General features: G+C 36.6%; 2 protein-coding genes and 2 pseudogenes across 3 annotated transcripts; 1 reads left to right on the forward strand and 3 right to left on the reverse strand.

Annotated features, from left to right (window-relative positions):
• The first annotated feature begins 9,015 nt into the window (after positions 1–9,015).
• On the forward strand, positions 9,016–9,946 carry LOC147925195 (uncharacterized; annotated as a pseudogene).
• On the reverse strand, positions 9,778–11,438 carry LOC104750086 (uncharacterized). The gene is made up of 4 exons (XM_010471832.3): positions 11,299–11,438; positions 10,837–11,145; positions 10,465–10,755; positions 9,778–10,370 (listed from the first exon to the last, which is right to left on the reverse strand). Exons 2-4 carry the CDS (start codon positions 11,128–11,130, stop codon positions 10,098–10,100), a joined length of 858 nt encoding a protein of 285 aa, XP_010470134.2. The 5' UTR covers positions 11,131–11,145; positions 11,299–11,438; the 3' UTR covers positions 9,778–10,097.
• Positions 11,171–17,084, reverse strand: LOC104750087 (uncharacterized; annotated as a pseudogene). The gene is made up of 4 exons (XR_015585009.1): positions 16,995–17,084; positions 12,427–12,583; positions 11,249–12,111; positions 11,171–11,179 (listed from the first exon to the last, which is right to left on the reverse strand). The product of XR_015585009.1 is annotated as an uncharacterized LOC104750087 (transcript).
• A 1,000-nt stretch (positions 17,085–18,084) lies between these two features.
• On the reverse strand, positions 18,085–20,804 carry LOC104750088 (protein SOSEKI 3). The gene is made up of 6 exons (XM_010471833.2): positions 20,319–20,804; positions 20,162–20,231; positions 19,957–20,072; positions 18,959–19,871; positions 18,462–18,752; positions 18,085–18,369 (listed from the first exon to the last, which is right to left on the reverse strand). The coding sequence occupies exons 1-6, from the start codon at positions 20,512–20,514 to the stop codon at positions 18,318–18,320; spliced, it is 1,638 nt and encodes a 545-aa protein (XP_010470135.1). The 5' UTR covers positions 20,515–20,804; the 3' UTR covers positions 18,085–18,317.
• Positions 20,805–20,962: the final 158 nt, after the last annotated feature.

Genomic DNA, 20,962 nt, shown 5'->3' on the forward strand with positions numbered 1-20,962 from the left:
AGGATGCTCTAGGGACTCGATTGGATGTTGTCTGATTATGCTAGGTTGCTAGAGTTGGGTCTGTACAACATTGCTAGGTTGCCGGTTCTATGCCTTTTGTTATTTGGTTATTTGTGGTTAGGTGGCTAGTGAGTATGGGACCACTAGCTGAAGTTATTTATTATTATTATTATATTTATTATTTATTATTTTAAAAAAAACGGGTCATGTCGTTTCAGTTTGGTATCAGAGCCCTTACGGTTCTAGGTTTAGGTTCACTAGGTTTCTGTTGTGATGTTTGGGATTGCATGTCTTGATTGATTATGTGAGTTAGTCAATTGTGTGTGGCATGGAGTCCTAGAACATCCTCTTCGAGCCTACAGTGTGATTCTGCGGTGAGTTTATGTTTCTGTGTTATGATAATTGTGTGCTTAGCCTTCTGTTCATGGTAGTGTAGATGGTTAGAGAGGATGCTGTCGCTGGTCGTGGTCATGGTCGTTGACGCGGACGTGGTCGTGGACACGGACGTGGTCGTGGTAGGGGCAGAGTCCCAGAGGTTAATGAGGCTGCGGACAAGAGTGTGACAGCAGAGGGTGTTGGCGAGTCGCAGGGTGTCTAGGGGATTCCATGAGTGTGGCCGGAGGGGGCGGTGTTGATGCTCCAATAGCCGGTGATGTTAGGGTTCCAGGTGTGGGAGTTCTAGTGGGTGGAGTCACGGGTGTTGACCTTGCGGGTTTGCTGGCACAGTTGTTAGAGCGGTTGCCGCCAGTGGCACCGACTCAGGCTCAGGTAGTGCCACCAGTGGTGGCGGCGGAGCGGCAGCTAGTGGTTGCGGATGTGGGGGACCATTCTCGTTATATCAGCATGCTGACAGAGATGGGCCGTATTGGTACCGAGTGGTTTTCGGGAGGTACTGATTTTACCGTTGCGGATGCGTGGAGGACGAGTGTGGAACGTAACTTCCATACTCTGAGATGTCCTAAGGAGTTTTGGGTGGACATTGGGGTCCACCATTTGACTGGTGATGCTCAGTTGTGGTGGAGTTCTGTGGCAGCCAGGGGAGTGCAGAGAGTGCGGGTATCATGGGGGATCCTGGAGAGCGTGCAGGAGTTGTCAGAGTTGCTGGAGGCAAGTTTCTGAGAGTTATTGGTCGAGCAAGGGTATTCATATTCAGATCGCGGGAGAATCTTGGCCTGCGGATTTGCTTATCAGTCCAGTGGAGCTGTGTGACGTTATCTTGGAGATGGACTGGTTGCATTGGCATATGGTTCATCTGGATTGTCATCGGGGTAGAGTGGATTAGACCGACTTCGAGGAATCTCGTGATCTCGGCCATTGAGGCTGGGAAGATGATCGAGAAGGTTCGTGAGACTTATTTGGTTACTATATCTATGTCAGAGTCAGTGGAGAAGTCTACGATTAGCGGTATTCAGGTTGTGGAGGAGTTTGAGGATATGTTCCAGTCATTGCAGGGATTACCACCTTCTCGGTCTGATCCTTTTACGATTGAACTGGAACCAGGGACATCACCGTTATCCAAGTCTCCTTACAGGATGGCTCCAGCAGAGATGGCAGAGCTGAAGAAGCAGCTAGAGGATTTGTTGAGCAAGGGATTCATCCATCCTAGTGTATCACCGTGGAGAGCGCCGGTGTTATTCGTTAAGAAAAAGGATGGGAGTTTCCGCTTGTGTATTGATGACAGGGGTCTCAACCGGGTCACTATGAAGAACAAGTACCCTCTTCCGAGGATCGATGAGTTGTTGAATCAGTTGAGAGGTGCTACTTAGTTGTCCAAGATAGATCTGGTGTCGGGTTATCATCAGATCCCGATAGATGAGGCAGATGAGAGGAAGACTGCTTTCAGGACGAGGTATGGGCATTATGAGTTTGTGGTGATGCCATTTAGGTTGACTAACGCACCAGCTGTGTTTATGAGATTGTTGAACAGCGTGTTTCAGGAGTTTTTGGATGTGTCTGTCATCATTTTCATCGACGACATCCTGGTTTATTCTAAGAGTCCTGAAGAGCATGCAGTGCATTTGAGGGCAGTTCTAGAGAAGATGCGGGAGCAGAAGTTGTTTGCTAAGCTGAGCAAGTGTAGTTTCTGGCAGCGTCAGATGGGCTTTCTGTGTCATATTGTGTCTGCAGATGGGGTTTCTATAGATCCGGAGAAGATTCAGGCCATCAGATTGGCCTAGACCGAAGAATGCTACGGAGATCAAAAGTTTTCTGGGGTTGGCAGGTTACTACAGGAGGTTTGTGCAGGGGTTTGCGAGCAGAGCACGTCCTATGACTAAGTTGACAGGGACGGATGTTCCTTTTGTCTGGTCACAGGAGTATGAGGAAGGCTTTGCAAGCCTGAAGGAGATGTTGACCACCGCTCCAGTGTTGGCTTTACCTGAGCAGGGAGAACCCTATGTGGTTTATACAGATGCATCCAGAGTTGGTCTGGGGTGTGTGTTGATGCAGCATGGGAAGGTGATTGCCTATGCTTCGCGGTAGTTGCGGAAGCATGAGGACAACTATCCTACTCATGACTTGGAGATGGGTGCTGTAGTTTTTGCCCTGAAGATTTGGAGATCTTATCTTTATGGTGCAAAGGTACAGGTGTTTACAGATCATAGGAGCCTAAAGTATATATTCACTCAGCCCGAACTGAACTTGAGGCAGAGGCAGTGGATGGAGCTGGTGGCGGATTATGATCTGGAGATAGCCTATCATCCTGGTAAGGTAAACTTGGTGGCAGATGTTTTGAGTCGGAAGCGGGCGGCTGCGGCTCAGGAGCAGGATATGAAGTCTCTGGTAGGGGAGATCAGTGCGTAGAGCTTGTGTGCGGTTTCTCAGGAGCCGTTGGGTTTGGTTGCAGTTGATAGATCAGATTTATTGAGCAGAGTGCGGTTGGCTCAGGAGAAGGATTTGGGGCTGGTGAATGCCTCAAAGGATGTTGATTCAGAGTATCAGGTTTTGGCTAATGGTATTAATCTGGTGCATGGGCGGATTTGTGTGCCTAAGGATGAGGAGTTGAGGCAGGAGATCCTGAGAGAGGCTCATGCGAGCATGTTCTCTATTCATCCAGGAGCGACTAAGATGTACCTTTATCTCAAGAGGTACTATCATTGGGTCGGAATGAAGAAGGACGTGGCTAGTTGGGTTGCAAGGTGTGATGTGTGTCAGCTAGTGAAAGCTGAGCATCAAGTACCAGGTGGATTACTGAAGAGTCTTCCCATTCCAGAGTGGACGTGGGATATGATTACTATGGACTCCGTGGTAGGTTTGCCCGTGTCCAGGATGTTTGATGCTATTTGGGTCATTGTGGATTGGTTGACTAATTCGACACATTTTCTGGCCATTAAGAAGACTGATGGAGCAGCGGTCTTGGCTAAGAAGTATGTGAAAGAGATAGTCAGGTTGCATGGGGTGCCAGCGAGCCTTGTGTCTGATAGGGATTCCAAGTTCACTTCGGTGTTCTGGAGGGCATTTCAGGCAGAGATGGGCACTAAGGTGCATATGAGTACAACGTATCATTCCAAGACAGATGGACAGTCAGAGAGGACGATCCAGACGTTGGAGGATTTGCTGAGGATGTGTGTTTTGGATTGGGGTGGCCATTGGGCAGATCACTTGAGCTTGGTAGAGTTTTCTTACAACAACAGTTACTAGGCGAGTATAGGGATGGCACCTTATGAGGCTTTGTATGGGAGACCGTGTCGTACACCGTTATGCTGGACTCAGGTGGGGGAGAGGAGCATGTACGGGGCAGATTTTGTTTAGGAGACCTCAGAGAAGATTTGGGTTCTCAAGCTGAACATGAAGGAAGCTCAGGATCAGCAGAGGAGTTATGCCGATAGGAGGAGGAGAGATCTTGAGTTTCAGGTTGGAGATAGAGTGTACCTCAAGATGGCCATGTTGCAGGGTCCGAACAGGTCATTGACTGAGACCAAGTTGAGTCTGAGGTATATGGGTCCGTTCAGAGTGATTGAGCGAGTTGGACCAGTGGCATATAGACTGGAGTTACCTGAGGTTATGCGAGCATTCCATAAGGTTTTCCATGTGTCTATGTTGCGGAAGTGTCTTTGTGAGGACGATCAGTTATTGGCTAAGATTCCTAAGGATCTTCAACCTAACATGACTTTGGAGGCGAGACCAGTGAGGGTTCTCGAAAGGAGGATCAAGGAATTTCGGAAGAAGAAGATTCCTTTGATTAGAGTTCTTTGCTATTGTGATGGTGTTGAGGAGCAGACTTAGGAGCTTGAGGCGAGGATGAAGGCAAGGTTCAAGAAGTGGTTTGAGAAACAGGTCGCGACTTGAACTTGTCTAGCCTGGTCCCAGCTGTAGTCCGTGGCTGGAGCGGGAATGGAGTATTCCAGCCCATCTCTCTTGTTTACTTGGTCGCTTGGGGTGGTTGGTTGTGCGACTAAGTAACAAGATGAGGTGGTGCTCGGGGTACGGAATTCCTGTGAGGTGGTGGTTTGGGGAAAAGTTCCTGAAATAGAAGTTTCTATAAGTGGAAAGTTCCAAAAGAGGAAAGTCTAAAAATGGAAATTTTATGTGAGTTAGAATTTGTCCATTTTTAGTGGCGAGAAGCCTTTGTGGCGGGTTTTTTAGCCGTGTGTGGCCTTTGTGGCGGGCTGTTTAGCCATTGTGTGGCCTTTGTGGCGGGCTGTTTAGCCAATTGTGTGGCCTCTGTGGCGGGCTGTTTAGCCAGAGTGCCTGTTTAGGCGGTCCTTCAGGACAGATGGTCTTTGTGACGGTCCTTCGGGATAGATGGTCTTTGTGACGGTCCTTCGGGACGAGTGGCCTTGGTGGCGGTCCTGTTTAGGACATTTGTTTGGCCTTTGTGGCGGTCCTGTTTAGGACATTTGTTTGGCCTTGGTGGCGGTCCTGTTTAGGATATTTGTTTGGCCGTTGTGGCGGCCCGTGGGGCAGCAAGATGATCCTTGTGTGGTCATGAGGTATTCCAGTGAGAGGATATGTGGTTGGTAGGACATTGTGTTGTCTTACACGAGCCACGGAAAGGAAACCTGGATAGAGATAGGACTCAGGCGTGTTCAGAATTGTTTGCTCGCGACTCTTGGGGAACTTTGGTTCTCCTAGTACCATCATATTCTAAGGGGTGCGGGCCGTGGAGACGGTAGCCCTTGGCCGAGTGTTGTTCGAGATTCGAGGACGAAACTAAATTGGTGGGGGAGAATTGTAACATCCGCGAACCGAAATCCCGGTTTGGGGATGTGCATCGGTCGATGCTGGAGGAGCATCGGTCGATTCTGGAAGATCATCGGTCGATGCTGGAAGAGCATCGATCAATGCTGGAGGAGCATCAGTCGATACTGGAGGAGCATCAGTCGATGCAGGTTCAGTTTTCTGCGTTTTGACTTAAGTTAAACGCTGCGTTTTGGGCAAAGGGAAAAGGAAAACCCTTAAGTCGTATGTTTGTCTCATTCAATGAGTTTTAGCCATTTTCAGAGAGGAAAGAAGAGAGAAAAGAGTTCTATGTGTTCTTGGTGAGTTTTGAGAGATTGGAGGCGTTTCTGTAGAGATCTGTAGCCGAGATCATTGTAGGAGCTTCCTAGGAGCGTGTTCTTGCTTGTTTGTGGTTCAGAATCTTCTGTGGCAAAGGTAAGTGCATGAACATGGTTTATCTAAGTTGGAGATTCTTCTGATCTGTTTGTTTATGTGTTTTTAGGCTTGTTAGAATGTTATTTGAGGCGTTAGGAAGCTTTCTTGTGGCTTGGGATCGAGTCTTGTGGTTGCAGGAACGAAGATCCGGCGAGAAGCTTCGGGAAAAACGATGCTCGGCATGTGCATCGGATGATGCTAGTGCGAGGACGGCACGGATTGACCTATGAGCATCGGTCGATGCCATGTGGAGGCGTCGGTCGATGCGATTAGGGTTTCCGCGTGATGTCGAGCATGCGTCGGTCGATGCAAGTGGAAGCATCGATCGATGCAAGTGAACCTTGTGTCGACCGATGCATACCCAGTGTCGGTCGATGTCGTTCCCTGTTGGTGTCGGTCGATGCAGAGTCTGGTTTGGTGTTGATTGTTGTTTGATGGTTAGAGTATATCTATTGCTTGTGTGTATAGCCCAGTAGATGGGAAGATTGCCCTACTGAGTGTTTATAAAATACTCATGCATTGCAATTTGTGTTTGTGGTGCAGGTAAAGGCAAAGTGTGATCGTGGAATCAAGGCAATGAAGAGGAGGATGTTCTAGGGACTCGATTGGATGTTGTCTGATTATGCTAGGTTGTTAGAGTTGGGTCTGTAGAACATTGCTATGTTGCCGGTTCTATGCCTTTTTGTTATTTGGTTATTGGATGATTTAATATTTATTGATATTGTTATTTACGCTGTTGAATGTGTTTGTGGTTAGGTGGCTAGTGGGTATGGGACCACTAGGTGAAGTTATTTATTATTATTATTATATTTATTATTTATTATTTTTTAAAAAAATGGGTCAGGTCGTTTCAAGTGGAGCTGGATAACTTTTGTTCTCTTATTTGTTGAGCAGTGATTGAATTGTAAGGCTGGTTGATGGTACGTGTTAATGTATATTTGACTTAGTCTCTTATATCTTGAGACTCTTTAATTTTTGATGTGTTCATAAGGTTACTGGGGCAGTAGGCGGCTAGGCTCAACTCACTGGAGGTACTCAAAACATGCTCCCTAAAAGCATATCACTTTGTTATATCATTTTCTGTAAACTTAGATTATTAATGCTTCTTTGTTTTTCATGTGTTTGTGTTATTTTGTTGCAGGTTGAAGCTGAAGCTGATTAAGTAATAATATCAAAGAAGTTTCAAGAGTGGAAAATTCACAAGCTTAAGAGTTGTTTGAACTTATTTTTAATTATGTATTTTTACTTTGTAATATAGATATTTTGTATTCCTCTTTCGTATAAATATAATAAAAAGATTTTTTTTATAAAATTATGGCATGTTTCTCGTTTAATTTGTCAAATTATCCAGAAACCAAAAAAAATAATCCAGAAAATAGTAATTTAATAAAATTTAGTGTTACAATTAACAGCAAATTACAATTGCTATTATTGAATATACGATTGCATAGAAAAAATGTTATATTTGATGAAGACACAATAGCATATCATAAAATGCTATCTAATGTCCCGAACCTATTATCGGGGGTGATGATAGAGCGTTTACTAAAACGCTATGATATTGTTCGATAGCGTTTTCCAAATGCTAAGAATACATGATTTTCTTGTAGTACGAAAACAAGAGAAACATATAAAACTAATTGACATTCTCATCTGACATTATTGGTGCTGCTAGGCTGTTCGGTTCAGAATACTGAAAGTGAAAATAGTATTATACGCAGTTTATGTCAGTGTATTATTGTATTATTTATTTGTATGTGTCTCTCTCTAAACTGTATGAAAGGAATCAGAAGGAAACTTTATCCATCCACTTCCTGTTACTGTTACATATATATTGTTTGATTTTTTTTTAAAAACGTAATTTATTTTTAAAGTTTTTGGTCATGTAAATATAAATCGAACAAACCATATCAAAAGGGGTGTTCATTTAGTTCAGTTTGATATTTTAAAAATAATATTAAGCATATATATGTGGTTTGGTGATGAACAGTTACTAAAACCATTTAGAAACTTACCCATCTATTATACAACAAGTGCAAGAAACATAATAAACAAACATCTTCTTGCTTCATCATCTTCCAGGTTCCAATAAATCACAAGATCCACATCAAGTTTAGCATCAAGAACCACATGGCATAACCTCCTCACAAGATCCATATGACATACATTTGGAATAGTAAATAACTTTTGATTTTCTTATTTACAAAGTAATTGATAGAGGTTTTCATTTGGTTTTCTGATGAATTTAATGTTATTTTTACATAATTTTATTTTTATTTATTTTACGATGAATTCGTCAATCTTTTTTTTTTGACAAAGATGAATTTGTCAATTTTAGCACTACAAATTACTACTTCCAATCACGAAAATGTCACATAGGGATTTTGTCAAATTTTGCACAACAATTGACAATCTAGCTAATAAGCCCTTAAATTTGAATGAAATATTCGAGCCTACTCGGATTTGTTGTTAAGAAATCTACTATGAACTCATGAAAATGTTAATATCAATGATAAATTGATGGAAATACTAACGTTATATATATTAAAATATTAACTAATGTAAAATTAACATTATTCTTTGCAATGGATACAAATCAATATTGATGCAAATAAACTTTCAATCGATATAAAATGTTTATATCATTATTTGCGAGGTAACTTATATAAATGATATAAAACTAAGGGAAAATTACTAGATTAACCCAAATTGAGGGAATAATTGCCAAATTAACTCTTAAAATATAAAGATTAATTGGGTTATTTTTATATCTAAAATACTCTTTAGTGCTTTGTTAAGAAAAAAAATACCTTAATACCTTTTTCATTTTTTCCAGCGATTAGGAGAGGAAAAATTACAAAATCTGTGGTATGTGGTGACAGATTTATTTAACTGTCACAGGTTTTTTTTATATGGCAGAATTACTTTGGCAGATTTATTTTGGTTGACAGACATATAAAAATCAGTTGTGACAGTTTTTTTTACGGCTGATTTTTATCCAAACGGGAGACTTTTTTTAACGACACAACAGACTTGTTATTATTTCTACCAGTTTGTTATAATTTGTGACCGATTTTTTGTTTTAGTTGTTACAGTTTTTTTTGATAAACTAAATATCTGTTGTAACATGGCAGATTTTTTGAGAAAAAAAAATTACTAGTTTGACGTTTATCGATAACAGATTAACTTTAAGTTACAACAGATTTTAATAATTTTACAAATAATCTCCCGATAGATAGCAGATTTTTAATCAAAATTTAAAATTTCTCGTTTGACATACACTTTGTAGCACATTATGGCAGATTTATTTTATGTTCTGGCAGTTTTTTTTTCCAAAAATCTGTCATTTGTTAATAGATTTATTTAAGGAAAATAAAAATTGCTAGAATGACCTTACAAATTTTTTTCCAAAAATCTGTGGCAAATGGATCTATGATAAAGTCAAGTGGTTCTTTGTTGTTGATAATAAGAGAGGGGGTCGAATTCTAGACTGTAACAACCAAATGAGTTAGGATGATTGTATTCAATTGGTGTATGAAGATTACGGTTTGGATGAGAAAGTATATGATATTGGGTTGAGCTACAAGATTTCGAAGGTGTTATTACAAAAGTTACCAAGCGATACACCACCAATATTTATCACCAATTCTCGACAGTTTCATGGTTTTCTAAAGCAATTGAAGAACGACACACTTCGACTTTGTGTTGAAGTGACGGCTAAAGTTAGGAGTGGATCGAAAAAAAGAGCAAGAGTATATAATTTTTTGGTTGAGGAGATACTGAATTTGTTGTGGGAGACATCAGTAAAGAAGATTCAGAAGTTGACGACAATGAAGAAATGAGATTTGATTACTGTGATGATTCTGATGGAATAGATTCTGATGATGAAAATTTTAGCTTGTATGGGATTCTGCTATTTCACCAAATAAGAAGACAAGTTCAGGTATATTCATTGAAGAACAAAAGGAAGATGATAATTATGCAAAGTTAGAGTTGTCTTCTCTTAATTCGGTTGTTGGTCAATGTTATGAAACAAAGAAGCATTTGGAGACACGATTGCAAATACTAACCGTAGTAGAGAAGTTCGATTACTATAAATATAAATCGAACTCAAGGTTGCTAATTGTCAAGTGCTGGGTAAAAGGTTGTAAGTGGAGGGTGAGAGCTACAACAGGAAAAGACTATCCAAAGTTCCATGTGCATGTGTTTATTTCACAACATACATGTTCAGTGACTGAGCGTTCTTCACGTACCAAACAAGCAAATCATGAGATTCTAGGAGCGTTGTATAAGGATTTCGTTGGTGGAGTTGGGCCCAAGGTATTGCCAATGCATGTTGCAGAAGCGTTAAATAAACGCTTTCAGATCAAGGTACATTGGTTGGTTAATATTGCATCAATCCTTTTACTAACCAACTGTTGTTCAGGGTCATCCTATGTATCTTCTGAACTATAAGCCATTTTTGTATCAAGAGCAACAACTTTGTCAGTAATATCTTCAAGTTAATCACCATCAGCAGCTGGCCTCTTTCCCTTCTCCTTTTCAACCTTGACATTAGCTGGCCGAACATTCTTGCGACCAAGTTTCTTTAAAACATCAGCCACTAAGTTCTTCTGATGATCTTCAGTAACATAAGTCTGCTCACACAGAGGAAGATCAGCAGATATTTTTGTTTTTGTCTTCTTATTTTTATTACTCACAGTGTAAACCTTCTTCACCACTCGAGGGACTGGAAATTCATCTTTCGATGTCTCTTTCATCTCTACCATCCAAGACTGCAAAATATGAATAAGTTAAGTACTAGAAAATCATTTTACAATATTGAAAAAAAATAAACAAATGAAAATTAAATACCAAAATAAAACTTACTAGTTGATGACTATGAACCTCATCCTCTTCATTGTTGTTTGAAGTCGAATCAATTGGGACATTAGTGAGTTTTGTTTCTTTCAATCCTTTCAAATCTACCTCCACCATTTTAATCCTATCACTAAGCTTCTCATCTAACACACCCATTCTCTTCTCAACAAAAGATTCGAATTTACCTTTTAATGCATCCATCCTACTGATTAAATTCTTTCCCAAGTCGGTTATTGACCCATTCATTTTTTCTATCATCTTCCAAATATCCAACAAGCTTTTCCTCTCAACTTCAACATCCTGCAATGATTTATTTGTTACTATATGTATGTAGTTTATAACTTATCAAACTAAGATTAATGTTAATGAATAAATACTAACCTCCATGTGTTCCTTGCCTTTACTTTTCTTCTTGGTTACATCTTTTTCTCCTTCTTCATCAATGGAGTAACCAGCTTTCATTTTCAATTTCTTATCACTCCTTCGACTCTCGCCATTCTCATTTTCTTTAGCTTTCCATTTTTTTCTTCTCATGGTCACTGTTTTCTCAACTTTCCAAACATCTGAAGGTAAACAATTGTGGACAAGATCAGTAATCAAGTTTTCTAGCACCGGATCCTTCTCCACGTCGTCACTCCATTTCGGATACATATTTTCCTCCGACACATGAACCATGTGCTTGACACGCACCTACACACATCATAGAACAAAAATATTAGTGTTCCTAGTCACAACCGAAAAAAAACAGACAAATTATAAAATAAATGGTGTAGTAATTAATCTCAAAACTAACATGTCCATGTTTAGCCATCTCATTCTTTATGAATTCATCAATCTTGATACCTTTCCGGGTTGATTGCCAATCAAGAAGTGGAATGCCAGTACTCGTGGACCTTCTCAGCCCATATAGTTCTCCAATGCCAGGAACACTTTCATACAACCAAATCAACAAAGCATGCACACATCCTTGAACCGTGTAAGAGTCTTTATCTAAGTCAACAATCTTCACTGAATTAACTAGACAAGTAAAAGCCACTCGACCCCAAGTATGTTTTTCAAAGCCAACTGGATCAAAAACCCCTTTTAGCACTGGAAAGAGGGATCCTAGAACCATGATGTATGCCATGTACTGTAACGGATAATAACATCAGCCTACCAACCATCATCCTTTTCGGTTCAGACCATGTCGTGCTAAAATCCATAACCTTCTCCAACTCAGTATACTTTGGACCATCTGAAGTTGTTGCAATCTCCATTTCCCTCCAAAATTCATGATGATCAACATCTACGTTCTCCGACGGCTCAATTGGATCACAGTTTAATCCTGTTATTTCAGCAAACTCATTTAAGGAAAATCTGATAGGTCTACCATCGAACAACGGCCATACCTCATGAGAATTGTTGACTGCTAGCTGATGTGTAAGGATATAATGAACTTTTGCGGCAGACCATGTGTATCCCACTTCAGCTAACTTAATAAATACTCCAAGAGATGATTCCTTCAATTTATCCCACACATCCAAGCCTAAACCCTCTTTCATTATCCAATCTTTGACAAAAAGCAATTGTGGTTCATGCTCCTGTTTTGCAAGGGAGATCTTCCTTCTTCATAGAGGCGTGGAGGATATTTGGAGACTGTACTCGAAGACGCTATACCTAAAGATTTTGAAATTTAAATCATGAGTCAACAAATATAATGGTAGGATTAGCTTCAAAGACATTTAAAACCCATCACAAACAAAACATCTGTAAAATATTACACTAATCCCAGAAAACAATCTAAAAATTTTAGCCATCTGAAGAACAAACATATCCGATTATCAAACAAGAGAATGAAAAAAAACTGTCACTTTGGTAAAACAATGAAATAAATCTGTAGCTATAACAATCAACTTTCAAATCATTCACTCTCGAATTGGGGGCAAATTATTTTATCTAAACAAAGCCCATCAAATTAGATAAACTTCTTACCATAAAAATGAAAATTGAAGCCACTGAAAATTGAAGCCACCGATTGGTTTGAGGAGCACCGAAGCAATTGAGGAGCAAGATCTGCAACAAAACGAGATAATTCAACTAACTGTTTATCTAATAAATCAACAAGACAAAAATCCACCACCACCCAAATCTAAATTGAACGGAAATAGCATGCAACACAAGATACCTACCGAATCAGACGAACAACAAACTCGGTCTCGGTTTTCTATGAATCATTGGTTTTTGGTGAAATCGACAGAGGAGTTTTCAAGTTCAACAAAACAGAGTAGCGGCGACGATTAGGGTTCTTATTACCCAAAGAAGGAAATTAGCTGTGATTAATCTTGTCCTTTGCCGGCGATTTAAAGAATCAAAGATAAAAGAGAAAGAACCCAAAAAAAAAGTTGCAGAATAACGAAGAAGTGTTTGAATTCATATATGATCGAGTATGATTTTTTTCCTTTTGTATCGTAGTCAATATATTCTTAAAATTAATTTCTGCAGACAGAATAATAATTTAGGCTTTTCGGTCTTTTTACTTAAATGGGGGGTTAATCTAGTTCTAATCGTAGTTTGGGAGTTAATCTAGTTATTACGGGTAAATCTCACTAAAACTAAATTACATTAATTATAGGGAAAAAACTAGTTTGATCCAAATTAAGGAGTTAATTGCTAAACTAACTCATAAAATTTGAGGTTTAGTTGAGTTATTTTCATACCTAAAATACATTTTTTTTTGTTTTGTTAGAAAAAAGAAGAAGAAGTCAATTTTACCCTAAATAGTTAAATACAGTAAAACCTCTATAAATTAATACTCTATAAATTAATAAACACTTAATTAATAAATTTTGCTAGTCCTAAGTTGGGCCAGTGTAAAAATAACAAAATTCGATAAGATAATAAGATGATAAAATTTTCGAAATCCCTATGTAAAATATGGTCCCAATAATATCAAAAATTAATAATCATATAAATTTACAAATATATATATATATATGCTGATAGAATAATGTATGTTTCTTTTAAAGCTCATATCTATAAAACAGTTGTTAAGTTGTATTTTCAAAATATAATGATATAAAATATTCTGTAATATGACAAAAAATAGCTATATTTTTTTAATTTTTTAATTTCTAGATATCCATCATTTACATTTTGGTTGTTTGATTGACTATTAAAATACAACAATTGATATTATTATTCATAAATTTGAATTTATGTATTTATGTGTATAAGTAAATTTGTCTATTGTATTTGTAATTTATTGTAAAGAATTACTCTATATATTACAAATTCAATTTCACTACCATAAAATTTACAAAATCCGAAAGTCTAATATTATTTTGCTAAAATTTTTTTAATTCAAAATTTTAAAAATGTAAATTATTAAAAATCTATCTATAAATTAATAATTATTAATTTGAACTATAAAATAATAATGATTAATTTATAGATAAATTAAAAAAATATCTTGGTTCCAATATTATTAATTTATAGAGGTTTTACTGTATACAAAATAAACAAGACAAAACAATTTATTTTCGTACTGGATACGTGAGCCAAGCCAAAATCAACCCATCTTGGCATCTTTCATAAAACATCGAGCTTCTTCCTTTAGAGAGTATAAAAGATTTAACATATTATTATATTGGTCTAGCTAAAAATATTCCAAAAATGATGAAGTCTTTTTTTTGTCCGAAAAACTAAGATCTTATTAAAATACTTTTCATGTTACTAAGCCGGCTCTGAATCTATGGAATATTAATAGCATTTCCAACGTACTAAACACTAATCATTTAGGGATAATCGCAACTAAAATATAAAGAAGCCTGTTCAATGCACGGTTTTGGGGTTCTTGTCTCAACAAACAGACAAAATGATGTTTAAACAAAAAAAAACCCAAACACATCGAGTAACGAAACACAATACTATAAACTATTATACAGTCTTGGCTGGTGAGGAACTAGTTTTATGTATTTAGTTGTGATATTAATATTTTATCACGTATATAATGTAAAACAAAAAACTGGTCAACCAATTCAAGTTTCCTTCTATCTGTTGATTAATTATAAGGAAAATTAAACGTTTGAGTAACATATCCCACAACTTCCATAATCAGGTCCAGAACGAATGGACAATGTCCACATAATAATAATAATATTATTATGCCAGTTTAATCTATAGTAAACAGAGTTGACAAAAACAAGTCACCAATAAACAAAAACTAAATATTAGTAGATCTACAACTGGATTTATGAATTTAATCAATAGATATACCCAATAATAATAAATATATATATATCAATAGTACTTGACTTATTTTATTTTATATGAAAATTGGTTTAATAAATGGTTTCATTATAATTATTTGATACTACAACACCCCATGAACTACACCCCATGAACAAGATTCCCAGTGCCAAAAAAGACATTTGTAATTTCTTTGATGATATTATTTCTTTGAAAGTGTCCAAATAGAATTCAAAATTGATATCATCTAAAATGTTGACCTAATTTAGATAGATTATCCCAACTCGAATCTTTTCAAATGTTACAGTTATGTCTTTTACCACAGTAGATTCTAAAGTACTATCTCTTCAAATTAATTGATTATAATATAAAAAAATTATAAATATTATAGAGATTGTAATAACCTATCTAGTAATTTCCTAACAAATATAATCATCAACATTAGCAACCATACAAATCTCTAAAATATATTCACTATATTCTAAGTGATGTTTTTTGACCTTGTGAATCCTTGTACAATCAAAACCTCCGAGCAAAACTACTCATGAACCCTTGACTTAGACCATCAGCATCCGAGAAACGCCACATGATTTCTCAAATAATATATTTTAATTAGTTTTGTTTTAATATTATTTATTTAAATAAAAATTAGAAAAAAATTAACTAATAATAGGCTGACACGTGTCAAAAGAAACGATTCTCAGATTGTTTACAGAAGAAAAGTTACTTAACTTTTGTTGCTCTTTATTACTATTTTTTAATTTTAAACTAAGAGTACCCCTAACAGAAATGGCGAGTGGACATGACCTACCTTCTCCATTTTCAGCTAGCACAATGTTTCATTTGTTACCATTCATGACTACGACGACAATATCTGCAGTATATGTATAATTTAATTTGTTTACCATTCATGACTATGTCACATATTCACTTCAAATATATTTTTGATACTTGTATTAAGCCAGCACAATTTTTACATAATTCTATGATATTATATATATAACCATATAAATTGGCAACTTTTTTCTTTTTGTTTTTTGCGTCTCTAGACTAGATGAATGTCAACTAGAAAACTAGCATATATCTTATATTATATAAAGTTTGATGTCAAAGTTACATATTAACAAGATCGTGACACGTGTCAATTATATCATTCAGATGTTGACACATGTCAATTCTAAATTTATTAAAATTTTAAAAAATAAAACTGTAAAAATTCAAAACCTACCATAAAAAAGTTTTATGTAAAAGTAAAATAGAGAAAAGAAAATCTAATTTTATTTTAAATATTTTAAAGAAAAGAAAATTTTTGTAAACTTCCTAATGTAAAACAAAAGTATTAACAGTTTTAAAAATATTAAAAGGCAATTATAAGAAAATTATAAAATTTAAACAACTTTAAAAATATCATTATAGGGAAATAATATATATATATATATATATCATAAAATTCAAAATTATAATATAGTTTATTTATAATTAATTTAAGTTGCTAATTTTACAAGAAAAAGATTACTTTTTATATAAGATAAAAAAATGATTGTGAAAATATACAATTAATTACTGTTTCTAAAAAAATGTAAATACTCACCTTTACATAAAGAAAAAGATGGTTGAAGTAAAAAAAAATAGATCGTCTCATATATTTTTTCACCAATCAAATAATTTATTCAAAAAGACAGCTATTGTAATATATAAGATAGGAATATGTAATATTAACGTATGCGTTTTTGTAACTATAAAAATTTAAGGTGAAGAGACATATAATAGGTTATTTAATATGTTCATAAAGACAATTTATTGGTAGTAGTAAAGACTAAAGAGTATATTTTAACACTAACAATATATTTGTATATACAAATACACTTTTAGTGGTAATGTATATAGTAGATTTGTAAATAGATATACATTAGTGTATTATAGTAAAAAAAATAATTATTTTCTATAACTAAAAGTTTATCTCTTTACTTTTATACATTGTTTTTACTTATAAAAAGAATTAAATATATATTCTTTGTTAAATTTAATTTTATTTTAATATCTTTGAACTCATCTATAACTATTTTCTTTAAATAAAAGTGTATCTATTAGTTTTTTTTTCGACCAAACAATAAATTAAAAAGAAATTTCTCGATTAGTTGTCCAAGCTAGAGGGAAGGAGTTTACAAAAGAAACTTCAAAGATAAGAGAATGTGAAGCACGGGCAAGACAATCTGCCATCTTATTTGACGCATACGGGATCCAAGAGATATAGAATAGTGGGAAGGACTCAAGCAAGTTAAACTCATCGAGCAGGTTGGAGAAGGACGAACAATTTTCAGGGACTGCACAATAGTGAGTAATTCAGCACAATCAGTCTCGAAATGTTGACAAGCGATCTCTGCAGCATATATCCGCTTCATGACCCACAACAACGCTTCTAACTCCAAATGTAGAGGGGAGGGACTCCGTCTTAGACATTTGGCCCCCAACAACAAGGTTCGCTCCTCACCAACGCAACACCACCAGCCCAATCTTGAATGCACATTGGTTGCTTTCCAAGAACCATCAATCTGAAAACCAGGTGAAGAAACCTGGACATCCGAAGATGGAGATGGAGCTGACATGAACACCGTAAAAGAGAGCGCCTCTTCCCTGGCTAACGTCTCGCTCAAAGTCTAAGCAATTATATCATACGCCTCGATCTCTAAACCTTGAAAAACTTTTTTTATTTATGGCCTTCCAGATTGCCCATAAAAATTATGGTAATTGAAGAAGTTGATCAGGATCACTCTGTTGAGAGGCACCCCTCCAGAAAACAACATCTAAATTCGAGTACACCGACTCATATGGAAAACCCTATGACGAAACCAAGAGTCGGAGATAAATGCCAAACTTCACAAGAGCGAAAACATTCAAAGAAAACATGATTAATAGTCTCAACCACGGAGTCGCACCTTTTACACCAAATATCACATTGGACAACTATGTGTATCAATTTATTTTTATAAACAGTTTTTATTTACTAAAAATATTTATTTTATATTTTTTGTTAAATTTAATTTTATTTAAAACTCTAAACCCGCACATCGGGCGGATCCTAATCTAGTTACTTTATATTATTCACCCAACAAATATGAGAAAACTATGACAACTTCTTCACTTCACTAGTGTAGCAGACATGGAACAAATTTTATTTTTGTTGTGACATATCAGCACATCTTTAGAAACACAACACTGGATATAAGTCATGAACACCAGTAAAGGGGATGTGTCAGATATTCAGATAACCAAAATGGCATGGAATTACTAATAAAACCAACCTACCAATGACCACACCAATCAGTAAACAATGACCACACCAATCAATCAGTAACGGTCCATCTTCTCCATCTCACATGATCACATCAAAACATTAATGCCTTTTGTTACCAAACTTCTTTCTCTCAATTTACTTACAACTTTTCTCTTCCCAATACCAACATTTATTGCTCTCTCATCTTTTTAGGCTTTTTCTGAAAACTTTTTTTGCCCTTTCTCTTTTTCTCATATCACCTTTCCAGATTTACAATCAAAATGAAGAAAGTTGCCGCCACAAAACAAACCAGCAAAAGGGTCTTTTACTTTTCAAATTTATTTCAAAACCTTGTTTAAGGCTAATCTGAAGGTACTTTTGATTCGATTCTAACACGAGCTCCTGAAGCAAGCCTGTTCAAGATACAACATATATGCTTTAGATAAATCTGATATGTTCATATCAAATTACATAGAACAAGAATTCAAGATGTTTATGTTTTTACCTTTCGTCGATCTTGATCACTTTCTCATCGTCTTTTCTGAATGAATCAGGATTCCTCGAAGATTCGGTTATTCTTTTACTGCAAACTTCATGTGTTTTAGTGAGACATGGAATGTTCTTGGTAGTATCTTCTGATGAGTTTCTTTTCTTCTCTGAGACAGGAGATCTCATTGACTCACTCCGCGGTTGTTGCTTGCTGAATAAAGAAGAAGCCTTTCTTGATCCTAGATTGTATTTCGAACCACTAGGTTTCGAGTCCCCGCTCTCTGCTATACCCATTTGGTTGGATGCCCTGAAAAAAACTCACATGAGATGTGTCCTCAAGAATTCACAAAGTCAGACTTTACTAAACTTCAGAACCTCTAAGAATGGCATACACGTTGAAGTTGTTTTTTTTTTTGTGGAAACATTAAACAACTGTCTTAACTCAAAAACATAACACAACATCCATTTCAAACACTATCAGGACCTTTGTTTCCTAGTGATTTAGAAATCTACCTGTCACCATTGTAAGATGAAGAACGCTTAAGAGAAGCATTACAATCCACTGCATCCTTCTTTTGTAGCTTCGTCTCGACCAAACTCCCACTAAAATACTCTTTCTCCTCCAATCTCAATCCCATTAAGCTCGGTGTTTCCGACAAACGATCAAAATCTCCCATCATAAACGATGAGGAGAAGAAAGGAGACTGAAACTTCGAGTGGCCAAATTTAGGTTTGTAAGTTGGGACAAGGCCAAAGTTGTTATCCTTGACTGATATTGAACCACAAGATATCAACTGCATCAGCATATTCGAGGCCCTAAGCCTAGAATGAGCGGGCATTCGAACATCTTCTTGTTCAAGAATCCTAAAACTATTCATCTTACTAACATCAGCTCTTATTAGAGACTCCAAAGTATCAGTCTTTGCTCCCAAGGAAGAAGCACTATTGGAAAAAGGCGGCGAGACAGAGTTTCTAGATATTTCCCTACTCTCCATCTCCTTCCCCGCCGCACAAGAAGCCTCGCTCGCGAGATTGTTTTCGCTGGTTTCAGGTTCTGATGATCCATCATCATCAGTTGAAACACCTCTACTAAAAGTCTCTATTGGCTTTTTACCACAACCACTCACAGTTTCATCGGTTTGAGTAGAAGCATCTGCGAGTCCTTCGGTCTTATACACTTTGTACTCAGCCAAACACCAAGAAGATGAGTTCTTTGTGTCTCTTGAATCAGGGGATACACCAGAAGAGACAGAGCGAAGAGCTGGTGGAGAAAGCTCATCATCTTCTTGACAATGCTTATTATTTCCTTTCCCATTGTTCATACTCGAAGACGAAGACGAATCATCATTACTTCTAGATGATGGTGGCTCCACAACTATCTGCTTCATGTTTTGGCCTGCTGTATTCACAATTGGACTAAACTGATCTGCACAACATAGGTTCTTGTAAGGCTTCTCAATTGAAACAAAACAAAGACAAATGATTACAAAAAAAGAGAAGGTTCATTTCACCTGAATTGGATTCATCAAACAGCTCAGAACCTTTAAGAACATACTCATTCCCATGAGCTGGTAAAATCAAATCATCTTCTGATAAATCATGCCAAACGAAACCATTCCTATAGCTTCTGCAGAGTTAAATATATAGACAAAAGAACATTGAATCTGAAACTCTTGTTTTGTTGCTTCATGAAGTCAAATCAAGAAAGCTACATACCTTTTACTAGACCAAGAGTACATTGAAGCCATTCCCCTACCTCTAAGAACATTAAGCCTCTCTATAACATCTGCAAAACCCAAAAAGAAACACAATTGATTCTTCTTCATAATTCTTCAAAATCTCCCCAAAAAAAGAGAGCATAATTAGCATTTACCTCTTAAGTATAAACCATTAGGAGAAGACATCAGAATCTCCATGAAGTGAGGATGCTCAAGCTGACGATTCTTGGAGAGATAATAAACAATTGGGACTTTCTTAATCTTTTGATGATACTTTGGTGACTTCTCAGTCCATACTTTTGCTCTCTCTGGACTCACTTCTCTGCTATACTTCTTCATCCTTGCTTCCATGTTTCTTTTTAAAAAGACCCTAATTGGATAATTCCGACATTAGTCTCTCTGTCTCATTTCTTGAAACGAATCAGATCTATCAATCTGGAGGAGACAAGAAAAAAAAATACAGAGAAGCTCCTCAAAGATGAAGAAGAGAGAGAGAGATGGGCTTAGTAATTAATGGTTTTTTTTAGAGCAGTGGAGATTAATGGGAGAGACAGAGAGACGACAGTAACAGTGTAAGAGAGAGAGAAAGAGAGTTAAAGCTTATTTTTTCAGACAGAGCTATTTTTTGTTTTGTTAACTAGAGAGAAAAAGACACAGTAAACACTGTGTGATTTTTATTCGCTCGTGTCTTTTTTTTTTCGTTCTTTTGTCTATCTTCATTTTACTCACTCTTTTTCTTTCTTTTTGAGAAAAATCATATATAATTAAAAAAATTCACAAATATTTTTGTTTTTTATGT

The sequence above is a fragment of the Camelina sativa genome, chromosome 16 (assembly GCF_030686135.1).
Source record: "Camelina sativa cultivar CO46 ecotype springtype chromosome 16, ASM3068613v1".
Lineage (NCBI taxonomy): Eukaryota > Viridiplantae > Streptophyta > Magnoliopsida > Brassicales > Brassicaceae > Camelina > Camelina sativa.